General features: G+C 41.7%; 2 protein-coding genes across 11 annotated transcripts in view; one reads left to right on the plus strand and one right to left on the minus strand.

The window, feature by feature from the left end:
• LOC148659367 (collagen and calcium-binding EGF domain-containing protein 1-like) overlaps nucleotides 1-2,615 on the minus strand; it is a 31,148-nt gene extending 28,533 nt beyond the window's left edge. The window contains exons 1-2 of one of the 4 annotated variants that reach the window (XM_088641507.1): nucleotides 2,317-2,615; nucleotides 593-673 (exon numbers count right to left, since the gene is read on the minus strand). Coding sequence is in view for 2 of the 4 variants with exons in the window: in XM_088641504.1 (XP_088497630.1) it covers nucleotides 593-676; nucleotides 1,789-1,898 (194 nt within the window). In the remaining 2 variants the exon portion in view is untranslated. Of the gene's footprint in view, nucleotides 1-592; nucleotides 677-1,788; nucleotides 2,296-2,316 lie in introns of those variants that run through there. The other 3 variants (XM_088641506.1, XM_088641505.1, XM_088641504.1) reach the window with 3 other exon arrangements.
• Nucleotides 2,616-3,491: 876 nt separating this feature from the next.
• LOC148659368 (uncharacterized) overlaps nucleotides 3,492-22,313 on the plus strand; it is a 56,782-nt gene continuing 37,960 nt past the window's right edge. For 2 of the 7 annotated variants that reach the window (XM_088641508.1, XM_088641514.1), the window contains exons 1-7: nucleotides 6,457-6,609; nucleotides 8,489-8,858; nucleotides 9,263-9,354; nucleotides 13,439-13,724; nucleotides 16,781-16,878; nucleotides 18,194-18,350; nucleotides 21,204-21,329. In XM_088641508.1, the coding sequence (XP_088497634.1) occupies nucleotides 8,652-8,858; nucleotides 9,263-9,354; nucleotides 13,439-13,724; nucleotides 16,781-16,878; nucleotides 18,194-18,350; nucleotides 21,204-21,329 (966 nt within the window). In that variant the 5' untranslated portion in view covers nucleotides 6,457-6,609; nucleotides 8,489-8,651. The other 5 variants (XM_088641510.1, XM_088641511.1, XM_088641509.1 and 2 more) reach the window with 5 other exon arrangements.

Below are 22,313 nucleotides of genomic sequence, written 5' to 3' on the forward strand. Positions count from 1 at the left end.
GCCTGCAGGTTCAATGGATTGCCTCTATCTGTGGCTAAAAGCCACTAATTGATTAATTAAAATTGACTAATTAGGCTATTCATTGGTTTAAATTAAGCAAATGGAGCTGAAATGGAATGAAAACCAGGACACCATGCAGCTCTCAGGACCAGGGTTGAACATACCTGTTTTGCAGCTATAATCATCTAATGAATTCTGCAAATTGCTGTTCTTTCTGAATTTAATACAATGACAGGTCCTGGAGCTTCATGACAAATAACAAAAGTAAAGTTCTCTGGCTTTTTTTCCCCAAAATGATTTTCCTGGATTGAAAGCCTTTAATAGAATTATAATTTCCTAGACTGTGTCTTTTGATCATAATTGCACTCTCAGCTTTAAGTGTAGTACTATATATTTCAATATTTATATACGCAGATGTTTGCAAATTGTAAACATTCAGGCAAAGGGTTGTAGATTCTTCAGTGACTGTCTAGCAAAGTAAAATTATTTAAATTAAAGACTTTATTGTGCACGTTCTCAGAAACACAATCAAGAAGATAGTGGAGTCATGTCAGGTCAGTGAAGCCCTGACCTACAGGTGCAGATGACTTACCTGAGACAGATGCTTTTTTCCCCTCCAGCTGTGACACAGGGATATTCCACAGTCACGATGTTGTTGTCTGGACAATCTTCTCTTCTAAAGACAAGCAGAAGGAAGCAGGCTTGTTATAGGATGCTTTCACTGAAGAATACCTTTAGCTTTTTAGCTGCTTGAGACATTAAGACTTACTGCTTGAGACAGTTCTTACACTAATATATCAAGAATATTGATAAGCTCTATCTATATCTATAGAAATATGATATAGCTTTAGGCATACGGGACAATGTTAATACCTCCTCTGTGGAAACAAATTTAATTGACACTGCAGGTTTCCAAGTTAAAACTAATACAACTGCCAGGAACAGGTGATCATGATGGTACTTTGTTAGCTAGAAGTTACTGTAAGCGTTCCCAGGATCTTATCCACAGAGCATTAAACTGAAGGATCTTATGTCAAAATTGTGCAATGCACTAGTAAGAACTCATTTATTTTGTACAATTTTGATCACCACATTACAAAAAAGGTACAAAATTAAAGCAATCAGATACAGTCTTAAAGGAATGTCCTAAACTGACAGATTGAAAAAACTGAATCTTTTTGGTCTTGGAACAGTAAAGACAATGAGAGGAACTGATCCAACTCTTCAAAATCAAATATGTCAAATTCAGCCCATTGGCTTTCTTCAGAATGAGCAGTGAAACTTGATGTGGGACTATGGAACAAGCTGCCCAGCCACGGTGGCTGAACGTGATGCCCTGGCATCTATCAAGAAAGTTAGCTCTAACTACCAAACGGGCCAGCTTGGCCAAATGCCGTAATCATGTTCGTAACCTTTCATAACACATCACACACACTATTGTCCAACACTAACCACTGATCTTCTGAGCTACACTGCAGCCCATCGCTCTCCGCTAAGCTACTCAAACGCGCTGCTTGTTCATTGCAGCCCGGTACTTGTCAATAACAGTGAGCACATCAAAGACATCGCCCACACCTCGGCCACCAAACGCTTCACCCAAAAGTCCCATTTGCTCCCATGTTGCTTCTCAGTTGTTTTGCAAACCGCCGTAGTGCACACGCTCGCTGCTTTAATGGACCTTTGCGGTTCTTAATACTGTAATTCTTCTCACGTAAACTAATGAAAGTAAACAAAAAGAATAAATGCCCTGCGTTATGGATAACTGACGTCCAGGTTTTTTCCACTTACCCCTTAAGGTCTGAGTCAGCGGGGATTTTAAGAGCGTTCACAGTGGAGTCTCCAGTTATAACGAAATAAAGTATAATAAGCAGCAGTGATGTAGCACATAACCTATCCATTCCTCTGCCAGTAATCCGTGTTTATCGTTATTCGTATAACACTAATCCTAATTGCGCTGAGGAGACAGGACACCGGCGCTGACAATAATTTTTAAGTAAAATTACGCTACCAGTTTAGGAGACCGTGTCTGCGGAATAGGTGTAAATGTTGTATCCACTCAAAAAAAAAAAAGGCTTTTCGCCCGTCTTTTTAATTCCCGTGGTGAAATTGCGCGTATGTGATTACAGCCCAGCGCCTGTGTAGCTCAGTAATGTTCCTCGGATCTGAGACCGTTTGCCAGACCTGGCTGCAGTTCGTAGCAACATGTGTCGTGATGAGTACAAGTCTGCTTTAATCCCCAGAGGATTTACATTCCTGTTTTAAAACTCACTTCTGAAGAAGAAAAAAAGACTATTGGCTGACAGACTAAAATGCTACCTCAATGTCGTCCTCTTGTGGTTTAAAGTCGCTGCTGCAATCTTTCTTCTGGGTAATTTCTCTGCTTTTCGCAGTTGGTTTTAGTCGCACAGGAAATCAAAGGGGTTCTGCGTAGAGGAAGTGTAGTACCTCACACGACACTCGACCTAGAGTCCAAAAATGAAATGCAAGGTCACGCCTTAATCGGATTTTCCTTTCATCTCCGCCCTTTCCCCGTTGTTGGAATGAAATAAGTACCTACTGTATGTAAACTGACGTGGGGCGGCAAACTGGTGAGTCGTTTTGCAATGGTACCTCCCGGGTCACGATTGCATTACCTCCCACCTTCCAGAAACACGCTGACGAGATTCATTGGTGTCACTGTCTGTGTGCCCTGCGCTAGACTGGAGGCGGGATAGGTCCATCCATTTTCTAACCGCTTCTTCCAGTTCAGAGCCGGAGCCTATATCCTGGCAAGCAACGGCTCAGGGTACGCTCTGGACGGGACACCGGACAGAAACGCACCAGTATGTTTTTAGACTGTAGTGGAAACCGGAGCACTTGGAGTAAGCCCACACAAACACGGGAAGAACATGCAAACTCCATGCAGATAGCACCCAAGGAATCCAGGGGCGTTTCCCTGCGAGCCTGTAATGCTAGCCACTGCGCCAACGTGCTGCCCCTAGTTATCCAGGATACATAATGATTTCTAATATTTATGTAGCGCCTTTCGTCCCACAAGACTTCAAATAGATTTCCGTTTTGGGGACCACAGAAACTTACTCGCCCGGGAGTGCTGTACAGTTTAAAACGTCACGTTTTCAATTAACTCATAAACATGGATTGTAAACAAGCAGACCATTGTTTGATGTCTAGATAAAACAATATTTAAGATTTAATAGGAAAGGAGTAAATTTCATTTAAAACACTTCAAAGAATTTAATAAAGCTGAAACGCTGCACGTGAACACGTATTTTGAATATTCTATGAATATTTTAAGGAGCAAATCCCGATTAAATATGATCCTAAGTATAAATACAGTATCGGAACTATATGAACACACGCCTCAGGTGTCAGTGAAGACCAGACTTTTAAGTTTAAAGTAATTTTCTGTTTGTCACCAATTGCAATAACATGTTTTCTAGTTCACAAAATGTTACAATATTACAGAAGTACAATTCAGCGAATTAATCTGAAATGAGGAGACTGGCTCAGTCGTCAGACCCGTGTTGAGGTATTGATTTTTAGGAAAGAAAATGTCTTCACGTGAAGAAGAAAAAAATCAGTCACATCTGTATTTATTGTAAGTAAAAATGTATAAAAAGCGTGAACAGTAGACTTCGTGTTTCGAAGGTGCATCACCTTTTAAGGTTACATATTTCTCTGGTATCTTGTGCTTCGGTCAGAACACTTTAAAGGACCATTGGGAACGTGAAGAACACATTTTGAACGTTTGTATACAAGAGAAACGAGTGACAAAAGCCCTTAAAAAAGATAGTCCGTCAGTCGGACCACCTCTGGAGGAGCGGAGCTGTCTGTTTTCAGTGGGAGGTAAAGGCTGTTCTTTATTGACCTCAACTTTGTTCTTACAGGTTCATTCTGTTGGCGACTAGTCAGTTCCCCGATTTACACAGGGTAACGCTTGTACGACAGAGGCAAGGGACCACTACCACCACTGTGAGTTTTTCATTTTAGCTACAGCAGAATCCAGCATATATGAGATTTTGTTCGTCCTACTAAAATGTTCCCGAATCGTGCCTCCTGAACTGACGCTTTTAAAACAGTGGATTTCTGTTATAGTTTCTCTCAATACGAAAAATATGTCTAAAGCTGCCGTATTATTTCTTTTGCGATGCTCGCGGTATCAGAAGCGCGGATGTGTGACGAAAGTTATCTACGACGCAGAATCGGCTTTAAGAGCACTGCAGTTTTTCTTACACAGCGTTCCTCCTCCATTGAAGGACAGTTCTGTTTCAGTTATTAGTGACTCATTAGAGTCTCCACGGATACCGCTTACTGCCTGCTTGTTGTTCATATTTACCCTTGCACTGAAAGGCGATTGTAATGCCAGCTGCCAGGCTGTGTTAGATGGATAACGACGTGAAATACACCCAGTGCATATCTGCTTGTTATACACAGGAGCTGGTTTCTAACTTGCTCGTCGGGTTCTCTTGCAGACCAGGGCTTTTCAATAAATGAGGATTGAAAAAACTGCAAAGCAAATGTCTGGAGTCCTTGATAAGCCAATAGTTATGACACCTTGTTTTTGTAAACCACTTTTCACTCTGATGACAAGTACAGTACATTTCCCAAGAAAGTCAATTCCAGTGGCCTTGTACAGGTGACAGTCTTAGAAGTGTGTACAGCTACACGTGCTGTATCTCTATCATGGAGCACACTGTCACTTTCAGCCACCACTCCTCCACTCCTGGTAAGGGCAGGGGATTGTGGGAGCTGGGATGGGTGCTCTGGACAGTATGCTAGTCTGATCTGACGTTTCCTGAAGATTGTAAAACATTCCTGAAGAGTTTAAAAGTTGAATTGGTTTATTATTCTGTCGGAGATTGGTTGTATTGTCACAACATCTCGGCTGTGGAGCCTTCTTCAGGTGTGAAGCAATGTGGTGTCTCTCTTCTTTTGTTTTCAGCATGAAATAAACCTTTACCTCTTCATTTGCTGCCTATGCATACTGACGCAGTTCCTGTACCTACTTGAACGTGTAACAAGATTGCCTGGCAACCCTGATCTTTTATCTGTGCAGAACTGAAGTGTAATCCCTGACTGCACTACCGGAGAGGCTCCTCGGGGTCTGGTGGCTATTGCAGGAGAGAATCAGTGCTATTTGCACATTTGCACCTATTAAAAAGATATACTGTATTTTGAGACTAGAAAACAGTTAATATTTCAGCAATGAGGGCATAGTAAAAATGATTAGGAACTTGAGGACAATAGTTTTGTTTCTGAATATCCGTTTTCTCTATTGATTCTGTTGAAACTTGAGTGTTATTGAGCCATTGTTTCATCAACTATGTCTTCTATGCATGGCATCATGCTCTTCATTGGTGGAGCAGTGCAGCCGAGCTCTTCATAAGACTTCCTGCACTGGTGGGCCGTAATGAGTACAAGCAGGAGTCACACAAACGCAGAGAAGACCAGCAGCTTTGGCTGTTGAACTGTAAACTATACATGTGTGTTAGAGTGCTGTCTTCTCTCCATCGTCACATATGCGCTGGAAGTGCCATGGATCAACCTGTTGCATTCTTTCACACGTTTAAAGCCTCGTAATATTCTCCAAAAACTTAAAACGGATTGCAGTTTTGCTTTAAGACTCTTTGGGCAATTCCAGTTGAAAGCATCATTTTTAAAGGGGCTTCCTAGGCAGGAGAAATATGAAGATAATGGAGCAGGGTGTCTGTTTAAAAGGAATCTTTATTTTTACAAGGATATTAAACCCACAATCTATATATTAAAGGTCAACAGTTAGATGTTCACTAGTTAAATGTGTGCAGGACTCCAGCTTTCTGCATAATGCTACAGCATATTCAATCAATTACAGCTAGATGTAAACTATGAGTTTGTTTGACTGAAACCATACAGAACATTAAAAGCATAATTTTATCAATAATGAGCATTTTCATGCCTAAATGTGAGCAGCATGGCAGTACTGCTGCTTCATAGCTCTTAGAGTCTGGTTGTGGTATCTGCATGTTTTCCTTGTTCACAAGGTATGTTATAACAGACTTTATTAGGAAGATGTGTTCTAGGTAACTGTCCATTTAACAAAGTGAATGTTTTGGGTAATTTTCAATGAGAGTTCCCAATATATTGGCAAGTGAGAATATTAGTTAGCAAAGCTAATGTGGGACATTCAGAATAGCACTCTGTTAGACTCTGTTAGACATCTGACAGAGGCCTAGCACAAAAACACATACGTGGTGGGCAAAGTAGGCTAGAACAGAAATAAAAGGGAAAAAAAAAACAACTTAGTGTATTCACAGCCCTCAGATTGACTTTTTGCCTATTATGTATGTTTGAAGGGGTTAACTTCACCAGAGCCAAAGCTACAGTATGTGAAGAATGCTTCCAGAGCCGTGCTGCCCTCCTGTCACAATACTGTGCTCAACTGCCAGGTCGGCAGCAGCCCTGAGATTAGCCACTGAGGGCAGGTCTCAGGCAAGCCCTCAGCTCTGTGTACACTCGTTTCCATGGCTGCATCCCTCAGCTGCTCAAGGACTCTCACCTTTAGAATAAGAGCACTTCCTTGCTGTGTGTTGGGCGTTATAGTATTCATTGCCTCGGGGAGACAGGCTGAAGGTGAGTGTCAGTTTTGTTCCTGCTGTGATCTGTTTTCTAGTTTATATTAGCAGTGAGCTGAGGTAAACTAGCTGTGAGGGTGTTAAATATTCACAAGGTTTAGAAAATGCACTGATTTAGTGAGCACATGCTTTTCACATGCTCAGGAGGTTATGTATCTCGCAATATGCTGCACGGATTTGCTCTGGTCTCACCAAGAGACATTTCAAGAGTGTCTCTTTTCCAGCTGTCTCAAGAGACTCTTAATAATAATAACAGCCAGCAGCCATATCACCCTGCAACTCACAACTGGCAACACACTGAAGCTAAGCAGGTGTGAGCCTGGTCAGTACCTGGATGTGAGACCTCCTGGGAAAAACTAAGGTTGCTGCAGGAAGAGGTGTTAGTGGGGCCATCAGGGGGGGCTCACCCTGCGGTCCATGTGGGTCCTAATGCCCCAGTATAGTGACGGGGACACTGTATGAGACGTAAAACCGAGGTCCTGACTCTCTGTGGTCATTAAAAATCCCAGGGCGCTTCTCGAAAAGAGTAGGGGTGTAACCCCGGTGTCCTGGCCAAATTTCCAATTGGCCCTTACTAATCATGGCCTCCTAATAATCCCCCTCTATGAATTGGCTACATTACTCTGCTCTCCTCCCCACTGATAGCTGATGTGTGGTGAGCGTTCTGGTGCACTATGATTGCCGTCGCATCATCCAGGTGGGGCTGCACATTGGTGGTGGTGGAGGGGAGTCCCCATTACCTGTAAAGCGCTTTGAGTGGAGTGTCCAGAAAAGCGCTATATAAGTGTAAGCAATTATTAATATTATTATTAATAATTACAAATTTCAGTTGTTCTGTTTCTGGAAAATAAGGATAAAAGCATAAATGCACTAGATTCAGTAGAGAAGTACTTATCGGTCTATTAGTTCTTGATTTCTTTGTCTGCCATGTAACGTACAAAATTATTTGGTGTTTTTGACTCAAATACGTAATTTGAGGATTTGTAGTATTAACATTTCTGATGTTTGGATCATTGGCTGATGCTGAAGCATTTCACATGTGCCTTTAGATAAAGTCTTCAGCTATGGAGATACCTATATAAGCCTCATGGTAATGTTCAGTAAATATAACTGTAAATAGCTGCACACCTTCATTCAAATCAGAAGAGCTTTCTAAGTGGGATTTCAGATTGTTGACTAGAGGAACTTTGGTTCTTGATTAAAAGACAGGGCAGCATGGTAGTGCTGTGGTCAGCATTGCTGTCTTGCAGTGCTGTGGCTCTGGGTTCTGGACCAGTTCTGGACCTGGGGTGCTACAGTATCTGTGGGGTGTACGTACAGTATGTTCTCCCTGTGCTTGCGTGGGTTTCCTCTGGGGGATGCGGTTGTCTCCCACGGTCCAGAAACATACTGGAGTGTAATTGGCTTGTGGGAAAATTGGCCCTAGCTGTGAGTCTGTGTATGTGTATGTCTGAACTTGTGTGTGCCTGCCCTGTGATGGACTGCTGTATTGTCTAGGGTGTATCCTGCCTTGCTGGGATAGGCTCCTACTCCCCCACAACCCTGAATTAGAAGGAACTATTAGAAAATGGATGGATGGATTTAAAAGATGGTTTTTCTTCCACATTTGGAAAATCTTGCCTTAATTAATCTTTGATGAAAGTGAATTGCACGATCAAGAGAGATTTAGAAAATTTAATAAAAATTTAGATCATCTTTTAGATTGTAAGCATCCTGTATTTAATGTATGTGCAGACGTTTTAAGTATTAACTTGCTGCAGGAAACATTTTATCGAAACGTTGTGTTTCCTTTCTTTTCTTCTCAGCATGGAATAAACCCGTTACCTGTTCCAGTATAGACAGTATGTAGTTCTTAATGATTTTGTATTCATTTGCAGGATTTGTGAAAGTTGGCTGACAACTTAAAAACGTAAAAACACCAGAACCAGGCTGCCAACAAGATCCAGTGCGAAGGCAAGGCAGCAGCTGCCCCTCTGCGTCTGTCTGGCTCTTACACAGTCACCTGCGTCACGTCCACCTCCAGCCAAACAGCAGGGACTCATGGCCCAGCCGAGGAGTTGTGAGGGGGGCTATTCCCTGTGGGAGCAGAATAACAATGGCTGGGTGTCCCTGAGCTCCTCGGCACGGGTGACCCCCTCAGGACCCCGGCACTCTGAGAACTGGAGATCCAGGCCTCCTCTACGGCCATCCAGCCCTCTGTCTCTCAGCCATCTGGACACCCACCAGAAGAGGAGGTCTCCTGTTAAGGTACAGGTGGATGACAATGTGGCTGGGGTAGTAACTTTTGCTTTAGTTTCACCGTTATTTACAGCGCAGCTGATTTACTTTGATTGTTCTGCTTGTTAGAAACGTTCTCCTCTCTGCCTCTCATGCTCAATATCTGTTCCCTGGAGTCTCTCACATGTCCACCCTTGTCTTTGATCTGTCCCTCTTTTTCACCTTTTTTCTGTTTCACTCTCTCTCTTAAATCAACCAGGCTGCCATCAAGCCAAGGACAGGAGCCTGTTTTAAAATATCCCGCTAGAATTTGGCAGCCATAGTGTCGTGTTCATTGGTTGTATGCCCTGAAAATAGAAATATCTCAATAGTACATGAGGCATGAGCCACTATGTAAGGCCTGTGAGTCACACTTGTGCTGTTGATTCTGCCAGGCACAGCACTGCCCACCCCAGAGCAAGCCAGCGTGGGACAGTCTGAATGATCACACAGGGACCGCAGTGAGAGGGCTTTACTCCACACACAGGTGAGGAGCCACAGTGGGCCAATGTTGGTGTGGCAGAGAGGTCTACAGGATGCCTTCTTCCTTGTACAGCGACATAACACCCTGTAGAAGTTTAGGGTTTTTCATTGCTCCAAGGTCCCTTTGCTTGAATGTGAAGTGCATCGATATGATGGAAAGAGAGCTATCAGCTTTCACTGCCACTCCCCTGGAACACGGAATAAAAAAAACACCTCTTGGAGTGATCGTGAATATTTAGAAAAAAATCTGTTTATCTGTGGTATTTGGTACACATTTGTAAAAGTTTTGAAAAATCTTCAAAATATTTTTTGATACATCTTTTAATAAAGATGTTTTGCCAGATACACTTTGGAAATCAGTCTGGCTTCTGTTCCACAGAATGAACTGTGTCCAAACTGTGTCCAAAGCCTTTTTAGCATTGTTCATTATAGATATTTATCTCAGAGCTGCAGGTGTCCAGCACATGACAGAGTGACGGATGTAGTTTAAGGCAAGGACTCTCCTAGTGACAGCACCTCGTTCAGGAAATGGCAGAAACTGGTTTCAACCTGTCTTCTTCAGGCTTTAGGCTCCTCCTGGTCACTGGGAGCAAGCTCTTCCCAGAATGAAGATATGAAGTGGAAACAGCAGTGTCCCAAGCTATGCAGAAAGCAGCTGCTGTTTCCACTTCATATCTTCATTCTGGGAAGAGCTTGCTTACAGTTCATGCTTACAGTTCTACAAGACATCTAGGCTATACAATAACTAGGGATATCATGTGTTCCCACAATTGAGAATGTTTAAATAAGAAAAGTGTGGTTGTGGAGAGCTATTTGGGTCCATTCTCTAGAAAAAATGAGAACGTTCAACTGTATTGTGTAACCACATCATGTTTCCCCATAACCTCTGTTCCAGACTAAAAGATTCAGATCTGTTCTGTGGCTGTTGAAATGAGTGAAGTGATATGAAATGAAATCCACAGTCTTAGTATGTAGTGATTACTAATTCTATAGTTAGAAAATGGATGGATGTACAGTATATATAGAATGTGAGTAGTATGGTAGTTTGCACACATGCCTTACAACTTTGGCCCTCCTTGTGCTCTGGTTGCTGTGAGCTGCAACATGATTCACTGCAGTTCAAACAATGAATGAATGTGTAGAATAATGCTTTATTTCCCAGGTGATTTTCCAAAAGATTACTTGTATCTCCTTGTGACAAAACCACCTGCAATTAAATCCGTGGGTGGTCACAGAACATATAGAACACCAACAAAAAGATTGTTTGTTTACTAAAAAGTACTCTGTGTTGAAAACTATTTACAGAAGAGAACAAAACATTCAGCAAAAGGTGTAAATTGGAATCTTTCCAGGAAGGGTTCCCACTAGCAGTTTAAAGACTCTGTAAACACCAGGCTTATTCAATAAACAGGTAACTGTACCTTTGCTCATCCCCATAACAAAGAGTGAGCTAGTGTATGCTGTAGCCGGACACATACCTGTCTCTCATTGCCAGTTACCACAACAATGCGTGCCGACAGGAAATCTGCATCACCTGTGAGCAATCGTCAAGGGTCTGGTATAGAGTCTGCTCTTGGAGTCTAGTGGGAGCCTCCCTGTATTCCTACAGTAGTTCTCTCGTTCCCTGCCGTGCTGTGCTGTGTGTATGAAAGTTCAACCTTCACCTTGTTCTTGACCTTGAAATTCCCTTAGCGCTTCACTTCAGTGTTTTCCTGGCTTTGATCCTCCCTAGGTTTCCCTATACGTCTGACTGTCTACCTGCTGCCTGGCTATGAACCTCCTACATTCCCAGTTCCTTGTTCCTGTTCCTCGCTCTCTTTCCCCAGGCTGTTATAGTTTTACACCACCTGTGTGCACAGCTCTGCTTCTGTTCCTCTGTGTGCTACAGCACTATGCCACCTGTGTGTGCAGCTCTGCTTCTGTTTCCCAGCCAGCTCACAGCCTACATCTTGTCTCCCAGTGCACGTGCCTTCCACTCAGCCTGGTAAGGTTTCCCCAGACAGCGTTGGTGCTGTCAGCTGTCTCACCCAGTATGTGGGCTCATCCAGCGATAACCATACTGCTGCTCATGCCACCGTGAGTAGCAGGATGTGACAGTAAAAGTACCAAAGACACAAACACTAATTTGCTGCTCCAAGAGTCCCAGGTTAAATACATTAAGCTCCATCCCTTTTGATGGACAGGGGTGAGACTTGCTCTGTAGCCTTGATACAACATGGTGGTACAATCAGATAAGAACAACATTGTATATCCATAATATGTAAGATAAATACAGCTAATACATAGTGATCCAAATAGGGGTTACAAAAATAAAGAATTACTAGAATTTCTATTAAATAGAAAATAGACCTAGAGGGATAATTAAGTAATCACAACCTCCAAATTGTAATGATTGTGCCATGAATATACTCATGTGGTTGGTATAATACGTGGCACCAGAGTTCTTTGTTCTCTGGTAGAGCTTGGGTGAAAACAGAAATAAGTCAGGCATACTGGGTTACACAAATATTTATTAACAATAACAAACTAAACAACACACAACGTAAATGTACAATGTACTGCACAAGTTACCCTTTTTACAAACAAGGTGCCCCAGAGGCCTACATCCTGACCAACTAAAAAATCCCAGACTGCTACCAAGTGTTCATACCCTACAAAGGGCAACAAGAGAGAGAAACATGCACACAGAATATGATCTACAGTTAAGTCACTGTCTTTATGAATCTGGATGCTACAAAGTAAATGAGAAACCTATCTCCCTATTCTAAAAATGCATTCACTAACCAGGTGAGACTGTTTTTAACCTAGTGGTTCTCTATCAGAAAATCAATTTCCTAAATATAACAGAATGGCAAGCTCTCTTAACAAGGTACAAATACTTAACTCGAGAATAGTCTTTAAGGATGTTTTGGATAGGGATCTCTCACCTTTTTTCTCTCTCCTTGTCTTTCTGTCTCTTACTGTATTCTTCCTTTTCCCTCTCTACCTGCCTTTTTAATCCTCTGTTCGACTGTTAATAATTTACCCAGAAATTAATTAAAGAAGGCAAACCAGAGATTCCTTTGATACATGTATCTCACCCCTGTTCCACTCAGTAAACACCCCAGTTCCTATCTTTCTTTGAAGTTCCTGACAATTACAAATATTGACACTTGCCAGGTGATAATTATTGTCTGTAGATTCTTAAGAAACTTTAACAACAACTTCGAATAATCATAACAATAATAATAATAATAATAATAATAATAATAATAATAATAATAATAATAATAATAATAATAATAATAATAATAATTGCGTATACTTATATAGCGCTTTTCTGGGGACTCCCCTCCACCACCACCAATGTGCAGCCCCACCTGGATGATGCGACAGGAGCAAAAGTGCACTGTAATACTTTCTTTTATTGACTTCATAACTACCAGCAGCTGAGCAGGTTTGATAGTGATGACTTGAGCGACTGTGACTATCTGTCCCCCTGCACGAGAGGGAGATGTGCTCTCCTGTGCTTGACATTGTGAATAAGCAAATAAACATAATCGTTTTTTAACTTTTTTTATGTGCAGTGATATATATTTAGAATTACTTTTATAAACTTATTATGAACACTGAAATAATTGGATACTGGAGTTGCATGAGTGTTTTCTAGCATAGAATGAAGAACGCCTGGGCGCAAATATACAAACTCTCAGAGTGTGCTTGCTGTAATACCTGTACAAGACGGCTAAAATCTATAGCTAATGTTTGGCAATTTACGTGAAGCAGAAAACACAAAGTAAAACTAAACCTGTTCTTTAGTCCTTGAGACTTGTTTTCATTGCAGACGTGGAAGCTGCACGTTATGTGACAATAAACAGGCAGGCAAGAGATGTAGACGTGCCTGTGGTGGAAGGGAGGTGCACAGGGGAAGGTTGAGACACAAATAAAAAATGATAGGAAACACCTCACACAAAAAGCACAGGTCATGGCTTTTTAAAAAGGTGAATAAAAACATGAACAACATGGCCTGAATTGCATTAATTTTTTTGAGGGGGGTGTGCTATGTTATAAAGATGCCCATGTTGCCCAGTGACTTGCTCTGGTTTCAGCTCTTCCGGGAGTGAAGGTGGTGTGGATGGCTGGGAGCTCCCTGGGCTGAGGCGCTGGCGCTCCCTGTCCCGCCTGGCACCCGAGGGGGCCCCGCGGCCCACGTCGCCCACCGGCCCAGAGCTGCGCACAGCGCTGGTGGAGAGCGGCGCCAGGCGGGCCGAGCTCGTGCGGCAGCTGAGGGAGGCCCACAGCCGGCTGGAGCAGCAGGCAGAGCTGCTGCGCGGGCGGGACGGCCAACTGGACGCGCACCGGGCGCGGACTGAGCTGCTGGAGCTCAAGCACAAGGTGAGGGGACACGTTCCCAGGTGCCTCTGACTCTCCTTCTCTCTGGGCCTCAGCGTTTTACCTCTCATCTAGAGTGTCTTTTACAGCACGAAAACACGTACAAACATTTCAAACCTTGAATAAGTTAATAAACACAGTTAATGAATAAGCTGAGAAATGGAAACTTTGTGACCGTGTGACGAACGTTGCTTGATTTCTGTGCACGGATTCCAGAGCAGGAGCCTCAGGCGCTTGTCCCTGGGACTGGTTGACATTGCAGACATGCAAGATGCGTGTTATCCAAGAGCAGCAGGGAAGTGTGGGATGTAGGGATACAGAGCAGGGCTGACACACAAACTACAGCCGAGAGGAAACACCTCACAACATAAGTCATTCCCACAGGGGGAAAGAGGGTTATGAGCTTGAGGGGTCAGAGGTACAGCTAGCTGTGTAATTGAATTACATATTACAAACATACCTTTAACAAGCTGATTAATTACACAGTTTTCTTCATTTGTACACTGTGATATTCTGTAGACGTGATAATCAGGGATACCTCATAACATAAGGTGAAATAAATATTTGATGCACATTATATTGAAAGATGTTTTTAACAGCATTTGTTTTGATCAATGTTATATGTTTTCTGCACTAAATTAAGTTCACATTCAAACATGTCAGAATTAAATTCACAACAAGTAGAGTTTCTGAGTGATTGTTCTGAGAACACCCTGTACTGTTCTGTAGTTTCCATACTAGCTGAACTGTATGAAGCAGTACTTGAAATAATTGTAATGTAATTGTTTTCAGATGTTTTCTTGAATTGGGTTAAAAGTAGGATTAACGCTCCACTTAGTCCTTGGTTTAAGAGCTAATCTCTTATACTGTACATCATGTGTAGTGTTTAGAATTGAAGCAATTCAGCCCATGTAGACCTGAGAATACTTATTACTGGAATGTCTAACAGTGTTGTTCCTTCTGTATCTACATATTATTAAGTGATTTTATTCCAGCTTCTTTACACAGCTGTGGAAGAAGAATTGTATCAAACAGGATAAGATTGATAGAGTATTTGTTCTGGACACATCCTTTTATAACACCACCTCCTGTCACAGTGCATTGAACAGTCTGGCGTCAGTCTGTCAGACACACAAGCTCAGGTTTAAATGCTCATGATAATGTTCATTTCAATGTGTGAACAGAATGTGCAAGCCTGACAGACATACCTTTCAAGAATGTGATCTTTTTAGGGCATAGCAAAAAATATATCTACAGTTCAACTGAACACAAAGAAAAATAGATTTTGTACCCCTCTTTTCCCACAAAAACTACCGATCTTGTTATATACAGCTACTCTTGTTACTGTATATGACTTTCTGCTTCAGAGACATGCTAATTGTCATGCTCGTTAACCCCTCCAGCCCAGCTCCAGCCCTTCCTTGTTTTATACTCATCTCCTGCACCTGCCTCCGGTTCCTGCCCCCCTTGCTACAGTATAAAAGCCAGGCGTTCCTGCCAATCTGGGCTCAGCTTTGGAACATGGACGCCTGGAAGCCCGCCTATCAGCGAGTCCAGGAGCGACTCGACGGCACAGGCTTCATCACGGCCCTGACCTTGTGAGTCCGGGATTAGGGAGTGTCTGGTCCAGTGACCCCCCTTTTATTCCCCCGTCCCTCTGCCGGATCCCGCTCCGGCTCTTAACTCTGTTTGTCTGTCAGGATGGATTACCCGGTCTTGGACTTTTGCTACACCCACGAATTTGCCTCGGACTCCCTCGGACTGTTTGCCTCGGACACCCCCCCCTGAACACCAGCACACCATGGACACGCCCCCTGTTTTCCTGCCTGCGCCTTTGCATGCTTTTTCCCCCCGTGTTTTCCTCACTCCTCCCCGGATTGTGTTGTCTGCATAGGGTCCTGAAAGAGCGCTTTGTGACACTAATGGAGACATCAAGCAGTGCATTTCAAGCTAAACAGTAAAAGAAAATACTTGAAAAGAAGGTTTTAAAGGCTTCTGAGGGACTCTGCACTCTCGGATATTTTTCCCAGCCAGTTTCAGGAATGAAACACTCCTGATGTTTCCACTGTTCACATTCCCGTGCTCTCCTGCCTGTGGGCCTCACAGCTGACGGCTTCCCTCTCCCTCATTCCTCTTGCTGGAAAGAGCCCTTCCAGTTCTTTGCTGTTCGTTAGCCTCCCAGCTTGTCCCCGTCGACAGGATTTGTTGACTTCTTTTAACGAGAACAGAGTTAACAGATTGCATACAGAAATTCTGCTTGTCATTTCTGTTTCGTCAATGGGGTTCCTCCTGTTGAGTTCTGAAAGATGAAATACTGCAGAGTAAAGTCTGCTTCAGGAAGTGTCTCTTCTCACACCCTTCTCTGGGTGAGAAAGTATTTTTTTTATTTTTTTATTCCACTCCCCTTACGCCATTTCCTTTGTTACAAGAAGTGCTCATCTTTGTACACGAACCTGTTTCTCTTCTTCAGGGAATTGGGTTGACGTTGTTTTCTTTAAAAAGCACCTTCCCTGTTGCTCCCTCCCTGGACTGGCGATATGCTTGACAGCCGTCCAGAAGGCCATGAGTTTCTTCCCACACTCCAGCGCCATCTCACTTACATTTCTCAAGCACGGTGGTGCAGCTTCTCCCCTCTGCCTCTTAACCTGGGCAGTATCTGTAGTGTCCACTCTAACTGTGACTTTAGGGAATGTAAGTGTATTTGTACTGTTATGTGTGGATGTGCCAAACTGTGTCTGTTTTAAGTGAATTATACCAAATGTACATAGCATATTTACAGATCCCTGTGGGGGTCAAAATCTGTAAAGATGCTCTTGACAAACAGATGATTATGGGATGTCCCAAAAATGCAAATGACCTTTTAAGTCAACTTAATTAAATTGAGGGGCATATTCTTTTGAGTCTAAAAGGGCCCAAAGTGTTTTGGGTGTACTTTGGGTCTGCTTTCATCCCATGTTGAGTTTAACTGCGATGCAGTAGAGGATAGCAGATGAAACGATCTGTCTCACAGACAGAGAAACAGAGGTGTTACAGGTGTGAAATGGTGCCTCTCTTCTTAGCAGCTGGCCTTGGCACTGAACACACTGGAGCAGGAGAAGGAGGCGGCCAAGCTTTGCCGCTTTGAGGAGAGCCGGCGCTGTGGAGAGCTGCAAGACAAGTGAGTGTCTTGGCTGCTGCAGAACGGCACCTGGCAGCAGTGCCCGGGATCTGAAAATCGAATTAGCACCCCTTAAAACCACAGAGCCGCCCATTACTCCAGCTGCCTGGCATGTCACGTACACAAAATGTAACATAACATTTTCATAACTGATGCACGATGAAGTAGACAGCTTTGAATGTGAATGGAAACAGTTACTGTTCAAGCTCTTGGTCTGCCAAATGAAGGTCTGCTATCACCATTACCCACGACAGAGAGAACAACTTTACAACTGTCAATGATAATCCCAGATGCCCGTGAGGCACTGCTGATACAGCGGACAGAAGTGAAGGTGCAGATGGTCAAATTGTACACAAACATGTCCTGAATGATAATGACTTGTTCAATCACGCTTCTCGTGCAGATTCTGACTGTAGCCACTAGAGGGCCCACTTTAAAGGGTTAGGCTACTGTTTATGTCAGAGCTTTTGGGCTTGAGGTTCCTGAAATGTGTGGTCACTCTTGCCCACCCCTTGTCTTAATCGTAACTGTATAGGAATCTTCCTGTGTAGGAAGAGGGTTATAAACAGGCCATTTTGAGTCATCGTGCTTTCTGATTACAAGTAGAAGATTGATCAAATGCTCTCGTTCTACCTGCTTTTAAAGGTCTGAGGTTATTAGCATCAATAACATGACTGGGCGTTTCTGACACCTTACATACCTTGTGTAAATGTGAGGGTTGAAAACCACAGGAGAAAGAAACAGTTGTATACAGATGTTTCCTATTTTTTGCCACAAATGCCCTTCATGTTATTTTCCACTTGTGTCCCTCGGTCCTTGATCCATTGTTTATATTGAAGCAGCCTGTTAGATTAGATTTGACAACACATTAAGGATTTTGTAAACTCGTACTGAAATCCTTAGTATTCTCCTCTCCATGTGTTCCAAAGATGAGGTAACCTGTCTGTGTATGCCAGGCCTTTAAAACCGGGAGTTAATTTGGCTGCTCTTCATTTAATTTCTTCTACTGCAGCAATATAAATTATGCAATGCGTTGGTCAAAATCATATACTACTGTATATTCAAAATTAGGTCTTACAAGGGCATTATGTCATTTTACACAGTTTATTCTGATTTAAATTATGAAATATATGGTTTTTGTGTTGTTTCCTCACACTGTCTAGTCTAGAGGAAGACAACAGTGAGTCACTGTATATACTTAGTTAGCTCTTGTTTTAGGCTGCTTCTTCAATATCAGTACCTCCCATCTTGTGTTAAGAATGCATAATGTTGCTACCTGACCTGTAGTCCAGCATGTTGTACTGTGTGTGTGGAGGGTCCTGCAGCTGGAGATGAACATGCTGAATATGAGGACAATGCTGGAGAGAGGGAACCTGACGTCCGCACTGACTTGCATCCCCATGAACAGCCATGTCACCCCTTCTCTCCTGAGCAACACTCTGCCCAGGACACATGAGGACTTCTACAAACAGGTAGAGCTCGTTTTCTTCCATGGGAAACTGGCACATGATTTATTTTCTTATATGTGGGTGTGGTATTGTTCTTGCTCTGTGTATCTCTCTACTGGTGTGTCTGTGCTCTAAATAAAAATAAACATCAGTAACAGGACCACACTGGTATTATATGTTTAGAACTGTTTTTTTTTTTTCACAAAATAGAGACACGTTGTGAAAAGTTTGTGTTTTCTTTTATTTGTATGAGTGGGAGGTTTATTCCTGTATTATTCCCAAAATATATAAACAGTTTTGTGTCTTTCTCATCCTGTAGATGCAGGGATATTCAGGTAGCATGATAGTGTTTTCTTTGACCACACTGTAAGGTATTGGCTTTTGTTGTGGATTACAGGTGAGCTTTTTGAAAACCTTTTAGTTTTAAACAAGTTGTTTGATTGGATTTATAAATCTCCCACCTTTCATCCTAGGTCAAATTCACTGGTTTGTCATAAGCAGGGAACATATGGAACAATAAACTGACACAAGAGAAGAAACAGAAATAATGATCCACAGTAAAATTAAATATTTTGGTAAATAGGTAAAAACAATAATTACATAATAATAAATAATACTAAACTTTATTTTATATAGTGCCTTTAAAGGTGGCTTCTCAAAGCGCTTACAGAATGAGAACAAAAATAAATAAAAAGAATACAAAAGTGTAGATCAGCTTTTCAGCCACAGTTAGTGTTAAAATAGGGAGTAGTCTAGCGATATTTCTGAGGTGAAAAAAAGATGTTTTGACAATATGCTGCACATGTGGGTTGAATTTTAAGCCAGAATCGAATATAACCTCAAGGTTTTTCAATTTAGACTGAAGCTCAAGTACAGAACCAGCTACAGATAGGGTTACAGGATTCGGTTTACAAAGTTGATGGTGGTGCCAATAAGCATGACTTCAGTCTTGTCACAGTTAAGATGAAGGAAATTTTGAGTCATCCAAATTTTAAATACCAATTTTTATGAAAATATTATTGTAGGTTTGTATAGTTAGCACTCTGTGATTAGCGGATATAGATTAAAAATGTTTGTTGCATTTATAACAGATAATAGCTATTTTAAACTAAACAATAGGTTAGACACTCCTCACATGATCTCACTTTGTCAATTTTTGTTTTTACATCATTGGATTCGTCTATGTAAAATGGACCAATATTGCATACTTCTCACAGCTGGTGAGAAAACAAACAACTCTTGGAATTTTGTTGGATGAATTAATGAATAAGATGCTATCTTAAAAAAAAACTGGCATACGATCTGCAAAAAACAACTAGGATAGTACTAAAATGTACTTTGTAAATAAAATCACCTAATGTTAACATGGAAAGCTGATACTCTGATGAATATGTTGACCAGGTGACTCTTATTAAGTGAGTTTATTCAAGCAGTTCTTGCGTCCTGACCGGTTCTTCCTGGTCCTGAACTGTTGGTGGTTTAAAGATGTTGCTGGATTCTGCAGGACACTGCTCGGTGATGCTGAGGAATGGAGGCAGTCCAGCTCTCTGGCTTCAGCACCTCAGTAACCAGGTCCTTGTCTTTTGCAGCAAGGTCAGAGGACAGTCAATGCTTGACCTGTTATTCTGTGGCAGACAGTTAACGGTAATAAAATCCAAACAGAGCAGCGTATGATCACAGCGTTCACTCTTTTTCTAATCAGTGCTGTCCCTGCTTGTAGCAACACACATCATTGAATGTTAAAGGTGATGCTTTAATTATCTGGAACATATTTTATTGTTTATTTTAGAGATCAGTATGTTTTATTATTGGTACACGTTCGTTTATGAAACAGACAAAATAACCCCAAAATGTGTTTACATTATGTAAGGAAGGAGATGCAATTAATCACATAGTTTGATCCGTATTTGGTAAATATACTGCACTCCTAATAAGCAAAAAACCTGTTTATAATACACATTTTTTTAAATTTCAGGTGGTCTGAACATGAAATATCGCTAGACTACGCCCTGACTAGACTGACTTTTATCTTTAGGAACAGTCTGTGTGTTGTTTTCCAAAACAAATACCGAAAAAAGAAAAACGTGTTCAGACCATCTGAAAAATTAAAAAATGTGTATTATAAACAAAATATTTTTAAAAGAAATGTGGGATTTAGAAATACATGTTGAACCTGTAATTATAATACTGCAGTTTTTCATGAAGTGTCCATAAACCTGTAAGGCTGCAATGGTTAGAACAATAGTAAAAACAAAGGACTAGCTGCTGAAGAAGTTCTCATCTGGGAGGATGAACTGAGGAACTAACTTCACTGTTCTGTGTGTCACTGTTTTAGACTTTTTCAGGTCCATGCTTGGTGCATTTAGGTGATAAAGAATGCACCAATGTTTGATGAGTCACAGACTGAGCAAATGGTCTCCACCTGTTTGTAATATTTCTTGTACTCTTATTTGGGGGTCACTCTGCATAGATGCTATAAAGAATGTTAAAAGCACATTCTGCCAAAGAGGTCTCTCTCTCCTGAGCATTTAACACAATGATGGAACTATAAAAGATTGTAAAGCTTTTGTGTGCTGTTTCTGTCTGACGTACAGTATTTAAAGGCCTGTTCTTATACCGTAGCTTCATTTTAGTTACTTTTCTCTTTTATCATTTGTGACTTGTTTTTATTATATATACAGTCTGTCATGTTTAATGTATTTTTTCTTCCTTCATTTGAAACCAGTCTGTGTAGAATTTGCTCCTCTTTTGGCTTTTGTGTGTCTGCGTCCATCCGGGCTTGTTCTTGCATAGTGAACACCTGTGTGCACACGTGTAGGCCCTGCTGTTCCCGTGTGATCCCGGTACAGATGCTTTGTCTGTCTGTGTTGATCCCAGGGGAAAGATCGGGCGGAGCGCGAGCTGCAAGAGGCAAGAGAGGCCCTGCGAGGCTGTCAGGAGAGAGTCGAGACTCTGGAGGCTGAGAAAGACCAGGTGTTACAGCAGCTCCGGGCCTCCAAAGAGGTCAGTGGCCAGCCTCCTTCATACACATGTTGAGACAGGCAGGAGACAGTGTCAAGCTGTGTTAAAATGAATGTTACAGAACAGAGAATACCAGAAATAGACCAAGCGGACTAGTCAGTAAGTAAATGAAATAAGCATCAACCCCAAATTGTAAAGATTATGTCATTAATATACCTGAGGGGTTGGTATAATTACTAATTATAATTATAATGAGTTTGGTACAAGTTTGTTGTTCTCTGGCACAGCTTTTTTGAAAAGAGTAATAAATCAGGTACACTGTTTTAAACACATATTTAATAATAATGACATTGACGCACTAAACAGCACATAAAATAAGCATGAAACATATAGGTTACTCTATTTACAAACAGTGCATTTTGAAGGCCTACATTCTGACCCACCAAAAATAAAGACCCATACTGCTATCGAAAATTTGAATCATATTTAATTTTAACAGGTCAAAAAAAGAGATAAAGCAGCCTTTTACCTCAAACAGAATATAACCTAGAATTAAATCTCTGCCTTAACCCAGATGCTACAAAATGAATGGGAACCATCTCCCTGTTTCAATAATGCATCCACTAACCAGGAGAGACCATTTTTAACATGGGGATTCTCTATACAGGAAATAAGAGTTTCATAAAATCAGAAGAATAGCTAGCTATCTTAATCCGGTTCAAATACTGGACTCAAATCTGGTCTGTCTTGTTTCCCATGGGACTGTAGATGACACTTAATTATATAACATGTAATTAAAAAATCAATTTACCAAGGCAAACCAGACAATCCTTCTGATCAATTGGTCTCAGACCTCAGAACTCAGTAAACACGTCAGTTCCTTTCTTGTTTTGAAGCTGTGGAGAGAACTGCAGATTTTGACGCTGGCCAGGTCTATGACCACCCCCTCCTAGCTGCAAGAGAGATATGAAAACAAACAGTTTTAAAGGTGCTGTTATAAGATACATGACTTGGAATATTGAAAAC

This window comes from Lepisosteus platostomus, chromosome 7, assembly GCF_059453375.1.
Source record: "Lepisosteus platostomus isolate fLepPlt1 chromosome 7, fLepPlt1.hap1, whole genome shotgun sequence".
Taxonomy (NCBI): Eukaryota; Metazoa; Chordata; class Actinopteri; order Semionotiformes; family Lepisosteidae; genus Lepisosteus; species Lepisosteus platostomus.